The 21528-nt window shown below is 42.1% G+C and overlaps 1 protein-coding gene across 1 annotated transcript in view; it reads left to right on the top strand.

Moving 5' to 3' along the window:
- LRMDA (leucine rich melanocyte differentiation associated) overlaps positions 1-21528 on the top strand; it is a 753700-nt gene that overhangs the window by 409606 nt on the left and 322566 nt on the right. Inside the window, 2 exon segments of the mRNA XM_082225164.1 lie at positions 423-555; positions 5799-5929. Coding sequence (XP_082081290.1) covers positions 423-555; positions 5799-5929 — 264 coding nt within the window.

Here is a 21528-nt window from a genome sequence, read left to right as displayed (position 1 = left end):
GTATGATATTTCATGGCAGAAATGATGGATGACAACTTAAATTTGTGTCCAGGGAATGAAGGTGAACTGTGACAGAGTTATTTATCTTGGGAATGGAGGTTAGGGTCAGGCGAGGCTGGGTGCCTGAAGGCACAAGACATTGACAAATTCATCCTGCAGGCCTCATATCTGAAGCCTTTTGTTTTGGATCCTGGCTACTCACTAAGTGACCCCCATCCTTCATTCTGCCAGCCTGCGAAGAAGGATGTGTTGCTGTACCGACACTCCCCTTGCCAGTAATTCTTGTCATTCAGTCTCCTGACAGGACTAAACCAAAACTCTTCCCGCTCCTTGAAAGGGAAGGTTAAAATATTTATTTCAGCTCATAATGGCCTCCCTGATTTACTGGAGTATCATTTTTCCTGTTGCCTTTGTCGTTGCAGGTCACTGGAAGGACTGGAGACATTTAGCGGCTTGGAAGAGCTGATCTTGGACAACAATCTCCTCCGGAATGACCTCCGGTTGCCCAGGTTACCACACCTCCATACCCTGATGCTGAACAAGAACCAAATATCCTTCCCAAAGAGAGGGTGGGGAGGGAAGGGGAGAAAGGCCCTGCCAAATAATCCTTATGTGTCAGCCAAATTAAAGTATGTAAAATGTCGCTCGTTTGCAGACAAAGCATCCTCTCCCTTTCTCTTGTCACTCAGAATACTTCAAAGTAATTTATTACAGGTCATTCATAAACGAAATGCCTCGCTATATCTTCCTGTTGCTCCATTTTTTAGTGCAAGCCCTAAGTTTATGGCTCTGAAGGAATCTTTGTCAATAGATTGAGAGGTGGAAATAGCAGCCGGTTTTGCGCTTCTTAACAGAACCCATCCTGCTTTGGGTTCTGTGGCAGGCTGACCTCTAGTGGAATAGTGTGTGCAGTGAAACAAGATTAAAACATTAGGTCGGCTTTTTTTCACATGCACATAGAATGCTTCTTAAAGAAAATATACATCTTGTTTAATTTGGCAGCAGCAATCACTTGACGGAAGCCGATAGGGCCATGTTAGCCATTAGGCTAGAAAGGGTCAAGAATAGTTTCCCACCCTTTGCTGTTTTGTGAATAACACTGATCGCCAGAGTGTAGCAGTGTGGTTGTTACTTCCTGTGCTGGGCTCTTTTAAAATATTGAGACGCCCTAAGAGTGGCAGCTGTTCCCTTATCGCATGAACAGCATTGTTGCTCAGTATTATTGGAAATGCTGGTGGTCTGCATTGCAGGACAGGCAGCAGCAGCGAAGCCATGCAATGTTGCATGCTGAGACTGAGCTTAAAATATCAGTTCAGTTTTAGCTTAATTTTCATTGTTTTCAAAAGATCTTTCTCTGTGTTTTGTCCAACTCCGGGATGCAAAGAGGGTGGGGGCAAAGATGCGTGTTAGCAGCTCTCTTCTCAGCCAAGTCTAATACTTTGCCCAAGTAATCAGCCACCATACCCACCCAGGAAGCCTGGACATTTTATAGGCTTTAAAAGAATGGACTTGGAAGCCTTTGAGTGGCCTGTCGCTAGTAAGGATTGATTGGCAAATTTTTAAGCAGAGAATGACTATCCTTAGGCAAGTCAAATGTCTTAATGACAGTTAAGCTCCTGTAAATTAAAGTATTTTACACATACACTCTCATGTAGCCTTCACAAACCTGTTACTTGCCAGATGTTTTGGACTACAACTCCCATCAGCCTCTGTGTTGGCTGGGACTGATGGGAGTTGCTGGGCAAAGCATGTGGAGAGTGCCAAGTTGGTGAAGCTGCTCTGGTGGTGCTGATTTGTCAACATACTCATAATAGTAAGTAGAACACAAAGTAATTATTTAGAGCTGCAGAGTGTTCAAAACACTCACATATATGTGGAACACCCCGTAAGATGTCATACCTCGGGTTAAATATGCTTCAAGTTGAGCGTGTTCGAGTTGCGCTCCTCAGCAACCCGGAAGTAACGGAGCGCGTTACTTCCGGGTTTTGCCGCTTGCGCATGCGCAGACACTCAAAATGACATCACGCGCATGCGCAGAAGCGGTGAAAAGCAACGCGCTTGTGCGCAGACATGTCATCGCTAGTTACATTTACCTCTAGATGTGAACGGGGCTCCGGAACGGATCCCATTCGTATCTAGAGGTATCACTGTATTCCAGTATTAAAGATGATATGAGGAATAGCAAATTAATGGCTATGGCAGTATTTTACGCCACTACAGTACACACATGGGGTCCAGGATAGGGAAAATGTGTACCCAAACAGGGCCTCATATTTTGAGCACCATCTTTCTATGCCATATGCAAAATGACACTTGAGGTTTCCACATTGCTTGTTATGTGGCTGGTAGCAAGTGTTTAGAGGAATGTTCCCCACAATCCTCTGTGGTGGCACAAGTGATCCTGGGATAATGCATTCATAATTCAGAGATAAGCAGACCAGAAACAGCAGCTAAGAGACTTGCCACACCCTATTTCTAGTATGGTGAGTGCCTCAGAAGAAATAAACTGTGGGTTAGATGGTTAAAGGTGGTTAATTGTGGGCAAAGTACTTAGTTTTTGGGCTCAATTCAAAGGGCTGGTTATGACCTATAAAGCTTTATGTGGCTCAGGACCTCAAGGACTGCCTCTACCTACAAGCACTAACCTGGACCATGTGACCATTACCTGAGGCCCTATTTCATGCAGGAGTTTTGGAGGGTAGCAACATAAGAATCGGCCTTGTGGAATGCTATCCCCCCCGGGGGGGGGAGCCTCTTGGGCTTCCCGATCAGAATGTCGGCGGTTCGAATCCCCATCAAGGGGTGAGCTCCCATTGTTCAGTCCCAGCTCCTGCCAACCTAGCGGTTCGAAAGCACATCAAAGTGCAAGTAGATAAATAGGTACCACTCTGGCGGGAAGGTAAACGGTGTTTCCATGCACTGCTCTGGTTTCACCAGAAGCAGCTTAGCCATGCTGGAGACATGACCCAGAAAAACTGACTTTGGACAAACGCTGGCTCCTTCAGCCAGTAAAGCAAGATGAGCACCGCAACCCCAGAGTCGTTCACGACTGGACTTAACTGTCAGGGGTCCTTTACCTTTACCTTTTTTAATTTGAATGGTGGCATTGTGGCCTCTCTTATTTTGGTGGGACCAATGTTTTATCTGTATAGCTGTGCTTTAATGTTTTTGTTGTTGTTTGGTTTTAATGTCTTCAACATCACCACCACTCTTGCGACCGGCTCCCTCTTTCTCCCCTTAGTCTCTCTTCACACCCTCTAAGCACCAATTTGCTCTTGTATTAGAAGAGTTTGGATTTGATATCCCACTTTATCACTACCCTAAGGAGTCTCAAAGCTGCTAACAATCTCCTTTCCCTTCCTCCCCCACAACAAACACTCTGTGAGGTGAGTGAGGCTGAGGGACTTCAGAGAAGTGTGACTAGCCCAAGGTCACCCAGCAGCTGCATGTGGAGGAGTGGGGAATTGAACCCGGTTCACCAGATTACAAGTCCACCGCGGTATGAATTGAGAAGCAGCAGAGGGAAGAGGTGACTTAACCCTTTCTCCATGGACTGTTTGCCCACTAAAAATCATCCTCCCCCCTCTGCTTTTCTCCCTGTGGTTGAAAAGATATGGGCCAGCAACCTTTCCCCTCTTAGTGGACTGAACAACTATCCTGGGAAGGGCAATTGTTGACAGAACAATGGGCCATGGGGGGAAAGATTAAGTCTAATGCTGTTCTGACTAAATCTGGAGCACTGTGGCTGAACTAAAATGGAAAAACTGAGCTGTTCATATGCTTCATTCATGCTGCTCCATGCGTTGTTTTGCCCAGTATCTGAAAAATAAGGGTGGGGGTGGAATCCTACCACAAGCATTATGCTGTATATGATAAGTCTCCCATTTGCTTGTTGGCTGCTGCAAATAAGATGCAAATTGGAGTGCATGTAGCGAAGGGAAGGTCTTAAAGGGCAAAAGTTCTGTTTCTATCCTGTGGTGATACCCTTGCCCTTCAGTTATTGAGGTGAAGAAATGGGGTACATTCCATCTGCAAGAGATAACAAAGATAACAGGAAAACATAAATCAATGCTGGGGACAAGCAACATAAAAGAACCGAGCATTTAAGATAGCCACATAATAATTGTTGCACGCAACTCCAGGCATGGAAGAGTAAAAGAGTGAATTGTTCGTTTAAACCAGTAATTTGTTCCATTGTTTATTTATTGATACATGCAATTTATAGGCTGCCCTTTAGCTGAAGTTCTTTGGGCGGCTTACAGGCATTAAAACAAGCAAAATTATAATACAGTAGTAAAATACAGCTAATGCAGGATCGCCATAAACTAACAAGAATCGGTTTAAAAGAGAAAACAGAGAAAATGAGAATTTGCGGCACTAAATCAATTAGAACAAAGGGCAGAGAAACAAAGAGTAAGAAGCAGAGCGGCTTGAATGTGCCCTTCACCTTTTGCCAATTGGTATGAGGTATTAGCACACCTTGCCTCCTCATGATGCTGATCCCCATTTGTGAGCCTTCATTCTGGGATTTCTCAGGCTAGTTTTATGCCAGTTGTTTTTTTTTTTTTTTAACCTGACATGTTACTAGTGCTATTCATGTCATGTGCACCAGCAGTGTGGCAATGTTTGGGTGGGAATGGCTTTCATCCTGCACACCCAATTTGGCATCCTTTCCCCATCCCTATCTTCCATGCCTCATCTTTGATTTCTATGGTGGATCTGTGGGAACCAAGATTTCCCTGTTTTCACTTGCCTTCCAAATCCTAGATGCAAAGCAGGGCTCTTAAGGAACTGAACAAGGAGTGCCAAAGAACCTGGGTTTATGTTTCTTCTTAAAGGGTCGGGGGGGGGGGCTTTGAAGTCTTTAAGTTAGCGCACATAACACAGTGCCAGATTTAGGAAGGTTCTCAAGCCTTTGGAAACTGTGCACTGGACACTCTTGTCAGATATGTACATTTTGACACAAAAGCCCAAACTCTGGAAAAGTCCAGCTCTGGTTGCAGAAATACTTGTGGTACTTTTCTTTCTTTCTTTCTTTCTTTCTTTCTTTCTTTCTTTCTTTCTTTCTTTCTTTCTTTGTTGAGCAACCTAGAACTGGACTACAAATCCTTTATAGCCTGCTTTGGGAGTTTTGTGTATGTTTGTAGTGGATGCATTAAATCAACTTCAATGTAAGATATCTAAGATTTCATGTGGTCACTCTACCACTTTAATGGCAGGTTTTACTGTTTCCTTCCATTCTGTTGTGTGTGTTATAAACTCTGGAGCAGGAATAGCAACACGTTCCTGGTAACATTTGATCAAGCATTTATGCCTATGTACCAATTAATGCAGCAGTGCCACCAAAAGCACTTTTATTCTTTCTGGTGCATTTGGGCTGCTGTCATTTAACTCCATTTTAAATCTCATTTTTCCTAGGGACTGTAATACATTTAGTGATGAATGTACTGTGAAAGTAACTGCTGCTTGTTGCCATGTTGGAAAAGTTTCATGGCTTTAGCAATCACTAACCATTTCCCCATCCGACATCCATCATTTTCTCAAAGTTTTTAATGTGTTGCAGAGAGTCATCTAGAAAAGAAGAAAAGAGGAGGAAAAAATAATGAAGGAGGGGGGACCCAAGACCTTTCATTTTATGCCAAAAAATGACTTGGATGTAGTCCCCTTTCCGCTAGCAACAATTAATGTTACATTTCCCCGCATATAATATGGGGTGGGTGGGTGTGTAAATGGAGTTATTTAACAGTCTTCCTTTTGTTATTGAATCCTTAACCCATAACCTTGAGTACATAACAGAACTGGAAAGCCTGCTGGATCATCTGGTTGAAGTAGTGCCTTCCTTGGAATACTTGAGTTTGCTTGGAAATACAGCATGTCCAAATGAACTGGTCTGCAAAGACAAGGATGAGGGAGACTATCAGAGGTACAGGTTAGTATCTTGGATTATACATGCATTACTTTCAAGTGCAAAATATTTAGTATTGTATTCAGCTAACCTCTGCTCCGAGTAGTAGACCCACTGAAATTAATGGATCAAGGTTGTCACAGTCATTTACAGTAAGCCTACAACTTGTGCACATTCAGCTTTACAGTACATGCATGGCAAAATAAAAAATAAAAAGAGGGTGGAGTTTCAGGGAAAATGACAGCAGTAGTCCCACCCACCATTGAACCTGATGGGTTTTGTTTATGCACAATTTTGGCTTTAGGCGCAATCCATGGAATGTAACCCCCATGTAAGTTATGCGCCTGCTGTCCTTTGTTTGGTCTACTCTGAGTAAACGTTAGTTGATTACAACCTTCAACCAACTTTAAATGGCTGCTGAAGTAAAAACTAAGAGCTGTATAGGATTTAATGTAATCTAAGGGCAATGTGTGAAAAGGTTACGGAATCATCCTCTCCCTGCCTCTATTCAATGGGTAGGCAAACTAAGGCCTGGAGGCCGGATCCGGCCCAATCGCCTTCCAAATCCGGCCCGTGGACGGTCCAGGAATCAGTGTGTTTTTACATGAGTAGAATGTGTCCTTTTATTTAAAATGTTCCTCTGGGTTATTTGTGGGGCATAGGAACTGAAAAAGTTTGCTGACCCCCGATCTATTCACTACAGAGGCCCTTTTATGAGGCAAGGTGAGGTGGCCAGTTGAAGTTTGTGGGAGCGATTTTGGGTCACCAGGCCTCCTGAAGCCCAGAGCATGGGAGCCATGGAGTAAACCTGGTGGGATATGGACAGAGCCTTGTGCCTAGTGGGAGCAGAAGATGCCACCTGGTGTGTCACGATAGAGGGACTACAGGGATAGAGTATGAAGGACCTAGGTGGGGGGACTGAAGGGCAAAACCTCTGAAGCCAAGCATAAAAAACCCTGCATACCCGTTATTTCTCACACCTCACCCTCATAATTTAGTCCTTTCCATGGAGGCATTGCTAAGAAAGCTTAAGCCTCTGAAATCTCAGGTCACCACACTGAGACCCAGGAAAACACGAGCTATTAATGATGGCCGAATGAGACCTAGGCAGATCTGAGCCAGACCTGTACAATCCACTGGAAAGTTCTCTGGCACAGATGTTATTGAAAAAGATTCAGTGATATGAATATTTGGCCTCATATAGGACCTATGCACATATACCCAGCAAACTGCAGCAGCTGTGTATGTAGACCTGGTGTGGAATTGCGTGTTCCTATAATTGGTGAGTTCTTGTAATTCCTATTGTGTTACAAGCCCACCAGCAAGCCCATACATTTCTATATAGGTCATCACATGGGGGCCACCCAAGTATCAGCAATCAGCTGTTTGGTTTTGATCTGGTAACATCTACAGCAACTTAACCAGATCATGAAACTATGTGTTCCCCACTCCACATAATTGGCTGTCGTTGTCAAGGAAATACACAGCACTATAACTGCAGGACCCCAGAAAGTGACCCCAGACGTCGGGGGCTCTCAGAACTTCATTTCAAAGACAGACATGCATTCAGTGTTAACATGTATTTCTTGCAACAGGTGATGTAAGATGCGATGGTAGTGCTTTATTGATGCAGTCACTGAGTCATGAGCCTTGTATTTTAGATAGGATGGCAAAATTCAAGCAAACTGCATGCCATTTTCTACATAAGCATTCCACATAACCATGTTGCTCTCAAGTTAAACCTACCTACTTATTTCCAGCCTATCAGACAAGCATTATGAAATGATGTGTGAGCAAACATTGACTGTACAGTTCATAAACTTAGAACTGTATGTTCATGCTTTCAGCATAAAAACGTGTTAGAAACCTGAAAGGAGGCTTATCCAGAAGAGACATGACATGGAGTCCATGAGATGTTTTGCTGTGGTTTTTAGCAGTGCTGCAGTAATCTGGACAGGCCTCCCAACCTGATCTGTAGTGGCCATTTCAAGTTGAGTGCTTCAGTCTCTTTCGAAAATAGATTCCGAACTGTCTTTAGATACTTCTAACATGCCAACTTCTGAATTGTACATAAATGTGCCATCTTGGCTTTTGCTAAGTGGCCTAGTTTGAATAAAATATTTCCCCATCGCCTTAACCCCAAACTGGAAGGCACATTGGCTGTCCTGCGTACAAAGAGCCTAATAGTGGTGTTGCCATGTAAATTTATGAGACATTTTCACCACAGAATTGCTTAAAAATGAATGATATCGCTACAGTTTACTGTTTTTCACTTTAAGTACATTTTTCTGACAATATGCCTCCTATTAATCATTTAAGCAAAAGTAGTTCCTTAAAGGAGCTATTCAGAGGCAAGAATCCATGGTTCATTTAATGCTGTCTGGGGGGAAAAAGTCTTGTTGAGTGACATTCTCTGTGGTTATGTGATGTAATATTTATAATATGTCACACAGCTATACATCAAAACAATCATGGCTGTTGTTGCATTTCCATGCAAAATGTTGATATTTTTTTTAAAGGGTCAAGATAGTTTTAGCTCATATTAAGGCAAACCATCATGCCAAAACCAGGAGGAGAATCTTACTTTGAAAAGGTTAATTAAAATAGGTTTTAAAGTGAATATTATTCCGATTTGCATTATATTACTGCAGTGGAACTGAAGTGAATCTCTCTTATCACTTTCTTTTCTCCTGTACAACTAGCATTGAATGTTCTTCATTATTGCAGGTGCAGTATTAGTTTCCCCATAAGATATATATTGCACCTGCCATAAAAATAACAAGATTTAAAGACCAAAGATGAAACTAATGAAAACAGGTTCTATAATATGTGACTAAGGGGCAATTCATTGAACCTACCTTTTCACACGCTTATCTCAAAAGCTCTTATCTGTCCTTTCCAAGCGCCCCTGGAGAAATAGGGACAGAAAGGCAAGCCCCCTCCTTCCCACCCAAACCTGTGAAACCTGTAGGATCTGGTGTCAACTATTGGCATTAAGGTATTATTTCTACAATCATTGCTTCTATAAGCACAGCTGCCAGATTGCGAAGCTCCCATATTTCACTGCTTTAAACTAGACTACATTTTGGCCCATGCTAAAGTGTACACAGCCTAATGTTTAATCCACTCGCCTTCATGTATTCCTAAGCAAGCTGCGTAAACACAATAATATATTTATTTCGCAGTAAAAAAAGATAGGGAGTGAATTATTAAGGTGGAATTAAGAGGCTATTCATCTGTAATAGTGATGCTTGCTGAATAGAAAGCAGGACTTATTTCCTTTGAGTAAAGGTTTTGGAAAGACCTTGGTTGTGGAGATGTAGATAGATAGATAGATAGATAGATAGATAGATAGATAGATAGATAGATAGATAGATAGATAGATGCAGTCCGGAACCACAGTTTTAATTCCACATTCAGCCACTTGCAAAAAAAAAAAAAAAAGCAGTACCACAGCAATCCTGAAGTCCCTCAGCATGGAAGCAACCTGAGTGTTAACTGAGCAGCATTAATCACTTTTCTCTTCACATATGAATCTTTGTTTCTAGCAGCTATCTGAGCCACATGGCATTAGCAAGCAAACTTTACAACACTTTACACAAACTTAAAGGGCTTTTTAGTGTTTTGCCCCAAGGTGGCAGAAAGAGAAATCCAAAATGTTTTCATGCTAAATACACCAATACCCCAGTAAAATTATATCCTAGCCATTCCTGTACTTTTTTAGTTCTTTCCTGTCCCTGCAAAATATGCATTATATATAGTGAAAAAGCAGAGAATAAATGGTTGTCTAAATCTCATTGCGCACATTAAAAAAAAAACATACCTCAGACTTAAATAATTTTGAATGAAATCTAGGAACAAAACAAAAATGTCAAACAAGAATGGATCATACTGTATTGTGTGTTTGTGTGTGTATATAAATATAAATAACATTATTTTCGAAACTTTCTCCCATTGTACTCAAGGCAATTTGCAATATAAATTAACGGCTTGCAGTCTAAGAGGCACATTACAAATGGAAAGTGGTTCACAGAGTAAAATATGATGCCTCTGTTAGAAATTAAATATGCATTTGAAAAGACAGCAACATAACAGATTTGGATTTTTGTGAAATTAATAAATATATCAGATTCAATTAATTTATTTTTTGTGTGATTAATAATGCACATGAGTTATTACTATTAATTATGAATAATCAGTTATCGTTTCCTACCAAGTATCATTGTGTAGAAACGACTGCCTGCTTTTTTTGGTCTTAAAACTTTATTCATAATCAAAACATAGTGTGAGGTGATATGCCAGTAGAGAAACATTCCAGTACTGAGAAAAAGTAACGTGACTAGCAAAGCAGCATAAATGGGAAATAACCTCAGCTGCAGTCTCTGCTTTGAAGATCTCCAGAAAGCACAGGCCATGACCTAGAGATCAAAGTCACAGGGAGTCAACACAATAATTGCTGGTTACTTGTCTTGTACCAGCAGCACTTGTTCTGTCTTGGGGGGTCTATTGTTTGCGGTAAAAACACAAACCATGCTATTATTGGACTGTGAAAAATTGTCTTGGTCAGAATATATTGATGTTTAAATATAGGTGGCCTTATTTGTCTTTTAATCAGTAAGATACAAAAGTGCCCAAAGCCCAAACACAGTTTTAGAGTTTGTTGTCCCCTTGAAAACCTAGATATGCATGGAGTCCACCCAGTGCTTTATTCAGTTCTCTTCTGTCCTGCTTTTTCTGGGCTGCTCTGACTTCTTCCTGTTACATTAATAGTCATTGCTTCTTTCCCTATGTAATTTCCCCACCCCACACCCAACAATTGCAGCACAGCCTAAACTCAAACATTTACGTAGTCCATATACCTGATGGCAATCATATAGAGAGACGGGGGGCGGGGCGGGGGCTCATTTAGCACTTAATTTTAATATAAACATTTTATATTAAATGAACAACATGAGCCAAATTTAGACAACACGAGAAGTGAGATACTTTGGCTGGTTTTGTCTGCCACGTGGTGACAGGAGGAGCTGGGAAGGAGCACCGCAGGAACTTTGAGGAGGACACACATTAAACCACAGCTTGATTTAAACTGTGGGTTAATGTGACATGCAAAGCAGATCACCAGGGCAGCAGGGATCCAAGTAACCCAGGCACCTGGGTAGACCGTGAGAGCTGGGCCCCCAGACTCCTAGCTTTTATATTTTTTATTTATTCTTTTTTTAAAAAAGTGAGTCAGTTGGACATTTCTGCTTCAGCCCTTGTCAGGCAGCACTGTTGCTAAGGGTTATGTAAAGGGACCGCTGACTGTTATGTCCAGTCATGGACGACTCTGTGGTTGCGGCGCTCATCTCGCTTTATTGGCCGAGGGAGCCGGCGTACAGCTTCCGGGTCATGTGGCCAGCATGACTAAGCTGCTTCTGGTGAACCAGAGCAGCACACAGAAATGCCGTTTACCTTCCCGCCGGAGCGGTACCTATTTATCTACATGCACTGCGTGCTTTCGAACTGCTAGGTTGGCAGGAGCAGGGACCGAGCAACGGGAGATCACCCCATCACAGGGATTCGAACTGCCGACCTTCCAATCAGCAAGCCCTAGGCTCTGTGGTTTATACCACAGCGCCACCCGCGTCCCTGTTGCTAAGGGTACTTAATCACTATTGCTAAGAAAGAAGAGGAAATAATGCTGACCACCGCTACCTGCAACTTGGGAGGGGCCCATCCCAGAGCAGCAGGAGAAGCTGGATAAAGGAGAATTAGCACTTTCCTCATGTCCACATTATTACATTCACCCCCCAAAGTGTGCTGTCTTTACAGAATAAAACACAACTTTCAGACTTGGTTATGTTTTACTCAGAAGTACTCCATTAGAAGTACTCTCTACCTAGTGAGAAAAAAAATATGGTGATACTTTCTTGGGCTCCATTATCACTGCAGAGGGTGACAGCAGTCACGAAATTAAAAGGCGCCTGCTTCTTGGGAGAAAAGCAATGACAAACCTAGACAGCATCTTGAAAAGCAGAGACATCACCTTGCCAACAAAGGTCCATATAGTTAAAGCTATGGTTTTCCCAGTAGTGATGTATGGAAGTGAGAGCTGGACCATAAAGAAGGCTGATAGCCAAAGAATTGATGCTTTTGAATTCTGGTGCTGGAGGAGACTCTTGAGACTGCAAGAAGATCAAACCTATCCATTCTTAAGGAGATCAGCCCTGAATGCTCACTGGAAGGACAGATCCTGAAGCTGAGGCTCCAATACTTTGGCCACCTCATGAGAAGAGAAGACTCCCTGGAAAAGACCCTGATGTTGGGAAAGATGGAGGGCACAAGGAGAAGGGCATGGCAGAGGACAAGGTGGTTGGACAGTGTTCTCGAAGCTACCAGCATGAGTTTGACCAAACTGCGGGAGGCAGTGGAAGACAGGAGTGCCTGGCGTGCTCTGGTCCATGGGGTCACGAAGAGTCGGACGCGACTAAATGACAAAACAACAACAACAAATCTGTGATTTTGCTTATCCCCTACACATCCACTGCTGGTCTGCTTGTCAGAAGCACTCAGAAGCTCCACACCTCTGACTATGGAGGCAGAGCAGAGCGTTCCTATTGTGACTAGTAGCCTTGTTTGGAAAGCTTTCTTGAGAGCATGCTGAGGCAATAGCCTTAACTGCTGAAAAGCAGTTTATTCATGTTTATTTTGCGGTGTCCCTTAGTTAATATAACTTAGTTAATATAATATATCAATATACCAAAGGATTAGCTTTTCTCCAATGTATAGATGAGAAGCTTATTCATTAACTGGCATGTTTTGGGTTGCTTACAGGCATGTTGGCGTTAAGTGCTTTTATCAGATCACTTTCTTGACTTGTTAATTCTCATAAATCCCTGAACATGGTTGGTTCTGCAATAGAAATAGGGGGGGACGGACTAAAAAAGTAGTTTCTACTGAATTTTGCCTAGAGCAAATCTTGAAGGAAATGTATCTAATAGAATTTTATTCTGCTTTATCTTTGAAAGAAATCAAAGCTGTTAATAATCATAAAGTTAATAGCATAAAACCCATAAAATATTCAAAAACAATTGAAAGAGAAAAGAAAATAGTGCTGGATAATAAAACAATCCAATTAGGAAGCCAGAGTATAAGAGAAAAATGAGAAGAAACAAACCTCGATTTTCAGCAGCACAATTCCAGCAACACAGTCAACCCTTAATGCTAAACCCAGCTATGGTTAAGCATGAACATGCAGGCAGTGGTGGCTTGTGGCCATTGAGACTGGTCACATGTTGCCATTTGCTTCCTGCAAGATTCATCTGAGGCCCTTCTTTGTGTGTCTTCTCCACAAGTGGTCCAGAGGGTGGCTACACGAGAACAGGCCTTTTCTGTGGTGGCTCCCCTCCTGTGGAATGCTCTCCCCAGAGAGGCTCACTTGGTGCCTGCTAAAAATGTTTCTCTATACCCAGGTCTTCAGCTGATTAACATTCTGTGGCCTTTTAAATGTGTTTGTGGAAGGGGGTTATTTGTATGCTTTTGTTTTTGTTTCAATAATTATGCATTGTGTGTTGTTACTTTGTATTTATATGTTGTAAACCACTATGTGGTTTTTGGATCAAGGGTGACATACAAATTTAAGAAATAATATTATAATATGCTGTTCATTTAACTAACAATCATCAGTGCTTTGTTTTTCTCTACCAATCTGATTTCTTTTTTATATCTATTATTAGATTTCTAAAACTTTGCAAATCTAATCCTATCTACAGACAATAAATGCAGAATTAGATTTTGAATATTTTGAAGCATACTATATTTAACAAAATTCAATAAAGCATAATCAACTGAAATTCTGCCAATCCTGTGCATCTATTTGAAAATATACACACCTTAAATGCCTTGTCAGATTAGCACCGAAACTACAAAAACAGTTTCGTCTGCACTGAATACTTAACAAATTGGTGAATGAATTGTTAATCTCTATTGTCATCTCCAGTTATTTAGTGTTGAAATAACATTAAACCTTGATGTGTTTCTTCCTCATTTTCTGCTGCAGATGTTTTGTACTTCTTTCCAATGACATTGTGCACCACCTAATGTTACCACCCCATACCATATTAAACTGTTTAAAATCCATGCCCTGGACAATGAAGAAATAATATACAAGATTCTAGCTAAAATAACATGCATAAAGGAACATGCATTTTTCAAACTGTAAGAATTCATCACAACAACCTGGAAATTAACTATCTTGTTCAGATTCAAGATCCACCATTAAAACAACAACAACACGTGTACGTTAAAAGAGAGGGAGAACACAATTCACTCTAAATCACAGCAACAGCAGCATATCACTCCCAGTAAAACTCCTGCTGTGGTCTAAAAGTCTTCCGAAAACGGTTGGTCTTTAGCTGTCACCTGAAAAGTGGGACAGTCAGATCTGAACCGAGAGAGAGCTCCATAGATGTGATGCTGCCTTGCTAGTTGTAGTGCGTGCACCCCCGGATCATATTCAATGAAGGTACCACAAGCAGAACTTTCCTCACAGATCTCAAAACTCAGGTTGGCTGGTAATGGAAAAGATGCTGCTTCAAGTATAGGTAAAGGTAAAGGGATCCCTGACCATTAGGTCCAGTCATGACCAACTCTGGGGTTGCAGTGCTCATCTCGCTTTATTGGCTGAGGGAGCCGGCGTACAGCTTCCGGGTCATGTGGCTAGCATGACTAAGCCGCTTCTGGTGAACCAGAGCAGCGCACGGAAATGCCGTTTACCTTCCCGCCGCAGCGGTACCTATTTATCTACTTGCACTTTGATGTCCTTTCAAACTGCTAGGTTGGCAGGAGCAGGGACTGAACAATGGGAGCTCACCCCGTCATGGGGATTCAGACCGCCGACCTTCTGATTGGAAAGTCCTAGGCTCCGTGGTTTAACCTACAGCGCCACCCGCCTCCCGCTTCAAGTATACTTGGGTCCTAAACCATTCAGGATTCTGTGTGCTAGTGTAACACATCATGAAGTGCACTCTTCAAGAGTAGCTCCACACAGAACACAATCCAGCCAGGACATTATTTGAGCATGGACTACTGTAGCCAGGTTATCCAGGCAGAGGAATGGACAAAGCTGGGCACTTCTTGCCACTGAGGCTGCATGGGCCTTCAATGACAGATCGAAATCTAGAAATACCCCCCAACTGTGCACCTATCTCTTAGGGGAAGTGCTACCCTGTGTAGAACAGGCTTCCTGTCTACTTCTCAGACCTAAGAACTACCTATTGCCAGAACCTCCATCTTGCCAGGATTCAGCTTGAGTTTATTCGCTTTCATCCTGCTGAACACTGCTCCCAGGCACTGGTCCTGTACTTGCACAGCCTGCCCTGATTCAGATGGTTTAATGTGAAAGCGCTTGGTGGCTTAAGACAGGCCCTTGTCTCAACCAATAGAATGTGTGAATACATTTCTTGCTGAAATTTGCTAAACTTCTCAAAACTCAGCCCCTCCAAATTTCCTGTGAAATTTTGATGCAGATAAAAGTTACTGCACAGCAAACTTGGTGATAGCTAAAGGAAGTATGGAACTTCCTGTAAAAGAAAGAAAGAAAGAAAGAAAGAAAGAAAGAAAGAAAGAAAGAAAGGTGCTTTTCTTACCAAAATTTAATTTTGCTCAAATTTTCTCAGATGTGGAATGTGCTCTCCCATTGCCAACCCCTTTAAGGTATGAACTTTCAGCACCCGGCTTATAAATGTTATAAATATTTTGTGCAAGCAAAATCCTCTGAGATTGGCTCAAAGGTGAAAGAGAACCCTAACATTTGAACGTGGACCCAGCAACTCCAACACTTAAGTCATTTTAAAATGTATATCTGTTAAGGTATTACTTCACAATGATCCATCTGTGTACACACATGCACACCCCAAGTACCCTAGAGCCAATGGCTCAGAAGTAGCTGAATGTTTCACATGCCACTGCAGCCATTTTGTAGAGCTGGCAATAAAGGGGAGCCTGTCACTGAGAAATCCAAATCTAGATAGATAGATAGATAGATAGATAGATAGATAGATAGATAGATAGATATAGACAGACAGATAGATAGATAGACAGATAAATGATGCCAATGTTGTGTCTCTATTACTGACATCTAACCTACCCCTGACCTGCTGCAGAACAAAACTTCTTGAATTGTCTGGACTCTGTGCATAGCCAATTTTCTAAGGGCATTGTAGACTAGAAGAGAGGTTCACAGGCAGAGATAAATGAGTCTTTAAAGACCTTCCTGGGATATCTGTTTTTCCTCTCGCCAGAGCTCATTGCTTTCCTTCAACCATGATGGTAGATAATGACCTTTCCCACATCTACAAAGAATGGGTCAGTTTAATAACACCAGTCTCAGGAATTCTGAAGGGGGTTCAAAGTTATGTCTAAAAATGCAGATCCATCCACCTCCTCAGCCAAAATAAAACATTCTTCTTTTACATTGAATGCAAAATTTAGAAGCATTCTTTCTGATTAAGCAGTGGTCCCTTAACTAGCAATTTTATAAGCTGAAAGCAGTTGCAATATGTCATGCAATTTATAGATCCCTGTGCCTGCCATAAAGTGTTTTATGATGGCTGCATTCTGTGTTATTAGTAGCTGTCTCTTTCTGCAGCCATTGCCGTTTGATAATAGTCTTAAAACACCCAAAATTACTTACCTGCAAGCAACATTCTAGATAGTGTCTGTTGACAGTTTGAATAAGTTTAGTGCCCTTTTGTTGTACTTTACCTTCAAAACAAACTGATTGAACCATCAATAGCTCCTTGGAAGCTGACAGAGGCCTATCATCTGGTTTAACCCTCTGATAGCAGGTTATCTTTGGGAGTTAACCTCCTTGCATTGTTAACTTGAATGTTTTATGTACTATGCAACTTTAGGATACTGCTGTGATAACCTTAGTAACTAAGTCATACATCACAGTAAAGAGTTCTGGAGCGACAAATAACCCTGGATTAAATTTACAAGGCTTGAATTTATATTATAAGGGCACGTGTTCATTCTGGGGCTTTAGGTACCTTTTTCTATATTTTCTAGTAAAGCGGGGTTGTGTTTAGACTGATACTCCATCTTCAAATATTGCTTATTCTTTTTTAGTGTTGAAATATAATGTCATTCTTACATAGGTATAGTTATCCCCGGATATTGTCTATGGCTAAATTGGCCATGAGGTTAAATGTCCTATAGAGGAGGGCTGCTGCTACTCCATTTGTATCCTATTTATGTATTCTATTACTTGATTCTACATGGAAGACACATATATCGGGCTTATTCAGATGTCACATTCCCAAGTTCATTAAACCATGGTTTACGAACATACAGAGCTACCTTACACTAAAGCACACCAATGAGCCATCTAGCTCAGTATTGTCCCTGCACTGACTGGCAGTGGCTCTCCAGGGTTTCAATGAGGGGACATTCCACCTGGAGGAATTGAATTGAACCTCAGGGAATTGAACCTGAGACCTCATGCATGAAAACCAGGTGCTGTATCACTGAGACAACTCTTCTTCAGAGGCTGGAACAAGGCCTGTTTGCTCCTTCTCTCCCCTCACCTTGTTTTAGTGCTATGCTTGCTACCCAGTTTTTCAAATGTTTTATTCCCCTGCGAAAGAGGCTTCAATTTTTATGCCTCCTTTGCAGGGCACTTTAAAATTTCATTGTAAATTTTGTGGGTATGGGTGTTGAGCTTACCTTAGGTGTTGAGCTTACCTTATCGAAGTGAGGTGGCTGTGGGTGGTCCTTCCTCATCAGCGGTGGTGGGGAGTCTCTGGCAATTTGGAGGCCCTAATTTGGCGTTTAAGGTATTTTTTTCTAAAGCTACACCCAGCTCCCCACATCTGACATCCTATGTGAGGTGTGGAGCCGTTAAATACATGGCTACAGGAAGCATCAGGCGCCTCAACATTCACTCCTGATGGTTTAATGGCAAGCAGGGTTTGCTGTCACTACTGATTAACTCAAAATGACAAAAAAAAGTGAAAACACCAGCACCAATAAAACTAAAACAAGCATACATAGCAAGCCAGCCACTACCTCCAAACCCTTACAAACAAACAGTGGCATAGCGTGGGTTGTCAGCAAGGCAAGTAATTTGCGCCCCCTAACCCGTGGATTTGCGCCCCCTAACCCTAACAGCCAGATGTTGTGCCCGGTGCGGCCGGCCCCCCCTGCACCCCCCACGCTACGCCACTGCAAACAAACAAGCAATCTGCCATCTTTCGGGAAACTGTTGTAATAGAAAGTTACTGACTCACACTTGTGTGCAGGAAACGGTTAACCTGAGCCCTGAGCTCAAGTAAGCAGATTGGGAATGACTGCTGGAGGGCACCATGTTGGCTATCTTTGGTCTACAGCAACCTTTCTCAACCTTGGGTTCCCAGATATTATTGAACTACCAGCTTCCATCATCCCTGACCTCTGGCCATGCTGGCTAGGAATGATGGGAGTTGTAGTCCGACAGCATCTGGGCACGCAAGGTTGAGAAATGCTGTTCTATAGCATATATGGTTCATCACAGAGTGCTTAATGGGGGGGGGGTGTCCCGTCCATCTGTCCCTATTTCTCTCTGATGAAAGGAATCTGAGTGGCAAGGATTTAATCTGACTGTTCTTCAAAATGGCATCATTATTGTGATGTTTCAGCACTGATGACAGGGTAGCTTTTAATGCCTGCTGCAGATTGCCTTTTATAGTTCATCATCCTCTGCTATACAACATCTGCACTGCGAAGATGATGGGGGAAGGAAGATTTCTGTCATATGATCCATATGGCTCTCATCTCGCCCCCCCCTTCCCCAAGAGGGGGGAGCTGCATGTTCCCTTTCTTTGAGGAACTAATTCTAGAAACGTTAAACAGAAAGGGGTGTGCGGAAACCCCTTTCTGCCGAGACCATTTGGCTACAAATTTAGGCTTTCTTAGATGGAGGCTATACAAGACTGACGTTTAGGGCTTCAGTCCAAAGTTGGCAGGGAGATGAGACAGCACTGCTCAAGTCTGTTGTCATTTTTGTGGCCGCCTGCTTCTTGATGGCATCTTTCACTTGATCATGAAACATTTGCTGATTTTCTAATAGTGATGTTTTCTGCACCTGAATATTAATCTTTTTTCACCCTGCACTTAGATGGGTGTTTTTACTCCTCTTGAGCTTTGCTCTTGACATATTGTTTCCTTCTGTTCATGTCTTTCTTTGAAAGAGCGCCTTGTCCTCTGAGCTTTTCTGCCAGTAATACAAGATGGAAGTATTCTCTTCCAGTGAAAGATAAGGGCCGTCGGAGGCTCACAGGGGGTTGAAAGGGCAGCCAGGGAAGTTGGAGATGTGTTTGAGAATATTTCATTATCCCCAGACATCCAGCTTACTCTTAACAAATTGTCTAGCTTTGGACATGTTATGCTTCCTAAAGAGGGCTCTCATTTTTAGTACCATTACTCTTTCACAGAAGTGACTTGGTTGCAGGTTTGCACTCAGGTTGTTGATGGATTTTAACACATAGCACTAAGCATATTCCATTTCGTTAAGATTTTACAAGCCTCAGACAAAGCAAGGTTTGGCCTTTGTCTCTCTTTTTTGTTTTGTCTTGTCGTTGAAAGAATAATTCATAAGAGCATGGCTAACCATCGCTTCTGCAACTGGTGGCAAACTGGTCTCAACTAGTCCGCACCTTTAAAAAAAAAGGAAAGGGATTTTATTACCTTTCCAGACAGCTTATTCCATTGAGTTCAGTCATATAAATGGCAGTCCTTTATATTTCAAACCTGAACATTTTCCGTATAATTTGGACATGTGAGGTTGCCTCTTCGACAAGCCACAGGGCCTCAGTCTGATTACTAAAATGATGGTCTATATAAACTTGGCATTTGTGGGAAATATTATTAATCACCTTTCTGTTTCCTGCCAGGAAAGGATCTGGCGCTTCCTCTCTCTGTCTCCACTAAGTCTGTTTCATATCTGGGTGACTGGCTGTAAATAGCAAGTACTTGAGATGAGTTGATATTATCACCTTCCTGGGATTTTTTTCAAACTTTGATTCATGCCATGCTGTGCCATGCTCTGTCAGTTTTTTGTGAATAAAGCTGTGTGGGTGGGTGGCTGGCTAGCCAAGCTGCAGCTTTTTTTGCCAAAATGTTAGAGGAAGCTGGAGGGGGGGAAGCAATTTTGAATCTGCTGCGTTCCCTCTGACGAGGCAGTTATTTTCTCTCATTTTATGAACCTTAACGTTGATTTGGTTGTGCCTCACATAAAAACTTAGAATGTTTGAACCTCTGCTGAAAACTGTTGCCACTCTTTTAATCTTTCCTGACATATTCTTCAAATGTTTGGCCCAAACTTTGACTTCTGTCATCCTGCAAACTGCTTTGCATCATGAGCACCCTTCTCTGGTGCAGGGAATTTTGCTGTGCTATAACTCCTTTGTTTTCCTGAGAATGAGCCTCTAGATTCTTTTCTCAAAAATGAATAGGAACCCTACCCTGCCAGGAGAATATTTCCTTTAGTCGTGGTTCAAAATGTGAGAAGCTGTCTGTGAGGGACAGCAGAGCCAGACTGGAAATTCTACCAGAGTGCTGGAGCCTCTCTCTGATTGGCTACCTAGACAGCCAGCCAGAGCGGGGGGCGGAGTCAGAACTTTGGGAGGGAATATAAAAAAGAGCAGTTTCTGAGGGAGAGAGTTAGATAGGGTTTGATTTGAAGGTTTGAGGTTTCAGTTTGAGAGATGAAATGAGAGATGGGGATTATGGTAGGATTTGACTGAGGGGTGAACTGGTTCTGATTTGAGTTGAACTACTGGCGGTCTCCTTCTAGGCAGGAGGGGAGACTTTTAGGTAAAGATGACTCCCAAGCAGTAAAAAGGGTTGAGGTGATCCTCTGGGTCTGTTATGTTATTTGGAAATGCCTCAGAAGTGGGATTGCTAAGAGAGAGAGTAACTGGCAAAAAGTGTCCCTTGCTCTTGAACCAAAGTATTAAGCTGTGAAGGAAACTGTGTCGTGTCAAACGTATTTAACTGTAACGCCTGTCACAACTAAGTAAATGACTGAGAGTGAAGTAACAGAAAACCGAGTTAAGCATTTTAACACCTATTCTATAAACCTGAATATCTCCCTGAAGTGTACCAACTGATTTTTAGCAACTGAAGTTTTAAGAAAAGCTGTGCATAGATTACTGTGTTTAAGCCTGTGGCATCTTTATATTTAGTTTAAGTAATAAGTCAGCTTCTACCTGAAAGAATGCATTTCCTCACCCAACTTTGTTTCACCAAGCTTCTTCTTTTTGTAAATAAAGCTTTTTGTTGTTTGATCAACTCCTGCCTGAGACTTTAAATCACTAACTTTTCTCTCACACAAGATAGCTTGTAGTAAATTGTAGAAATTTGGTTAATGGGCATGCCGTGAGGTGGGTCCACTATATTTAACTGGGGAGAGTGGCTAGTGGGGTGAAACACCGCTAGGGTTGCTTTCTATCTTGTACCAAATCTCAGTGAAAAAATTATCTAGGAGCTAAGAAGAAGAAGATGAAGGAGAAGGAGAAGGAGAAGAAGAAGTGATATTGTACCCATTTTAATTTATATCATACCCTCCTTTGGAGTAATTTGCATGCAAAAATTTGTCATGCATG

Source organism: Podarcis vaucheri (genome assembly GCF_965113315.1).
Source record: "Podarcis vaucheri genome assembly, chromosome: 5".
Classification (NCBI taxonomy): domain Eukaryota; kingdom Metazoa; phylum Chordata; class Lepidosauria; order Squamata; family Lacertidae; genus Podarcis; species Podarcis vaucheri.
Note: the sequence above shows the minus strand (reverse complement) of the source record. Positions and strands in the feature narration are given on the sequence as shown.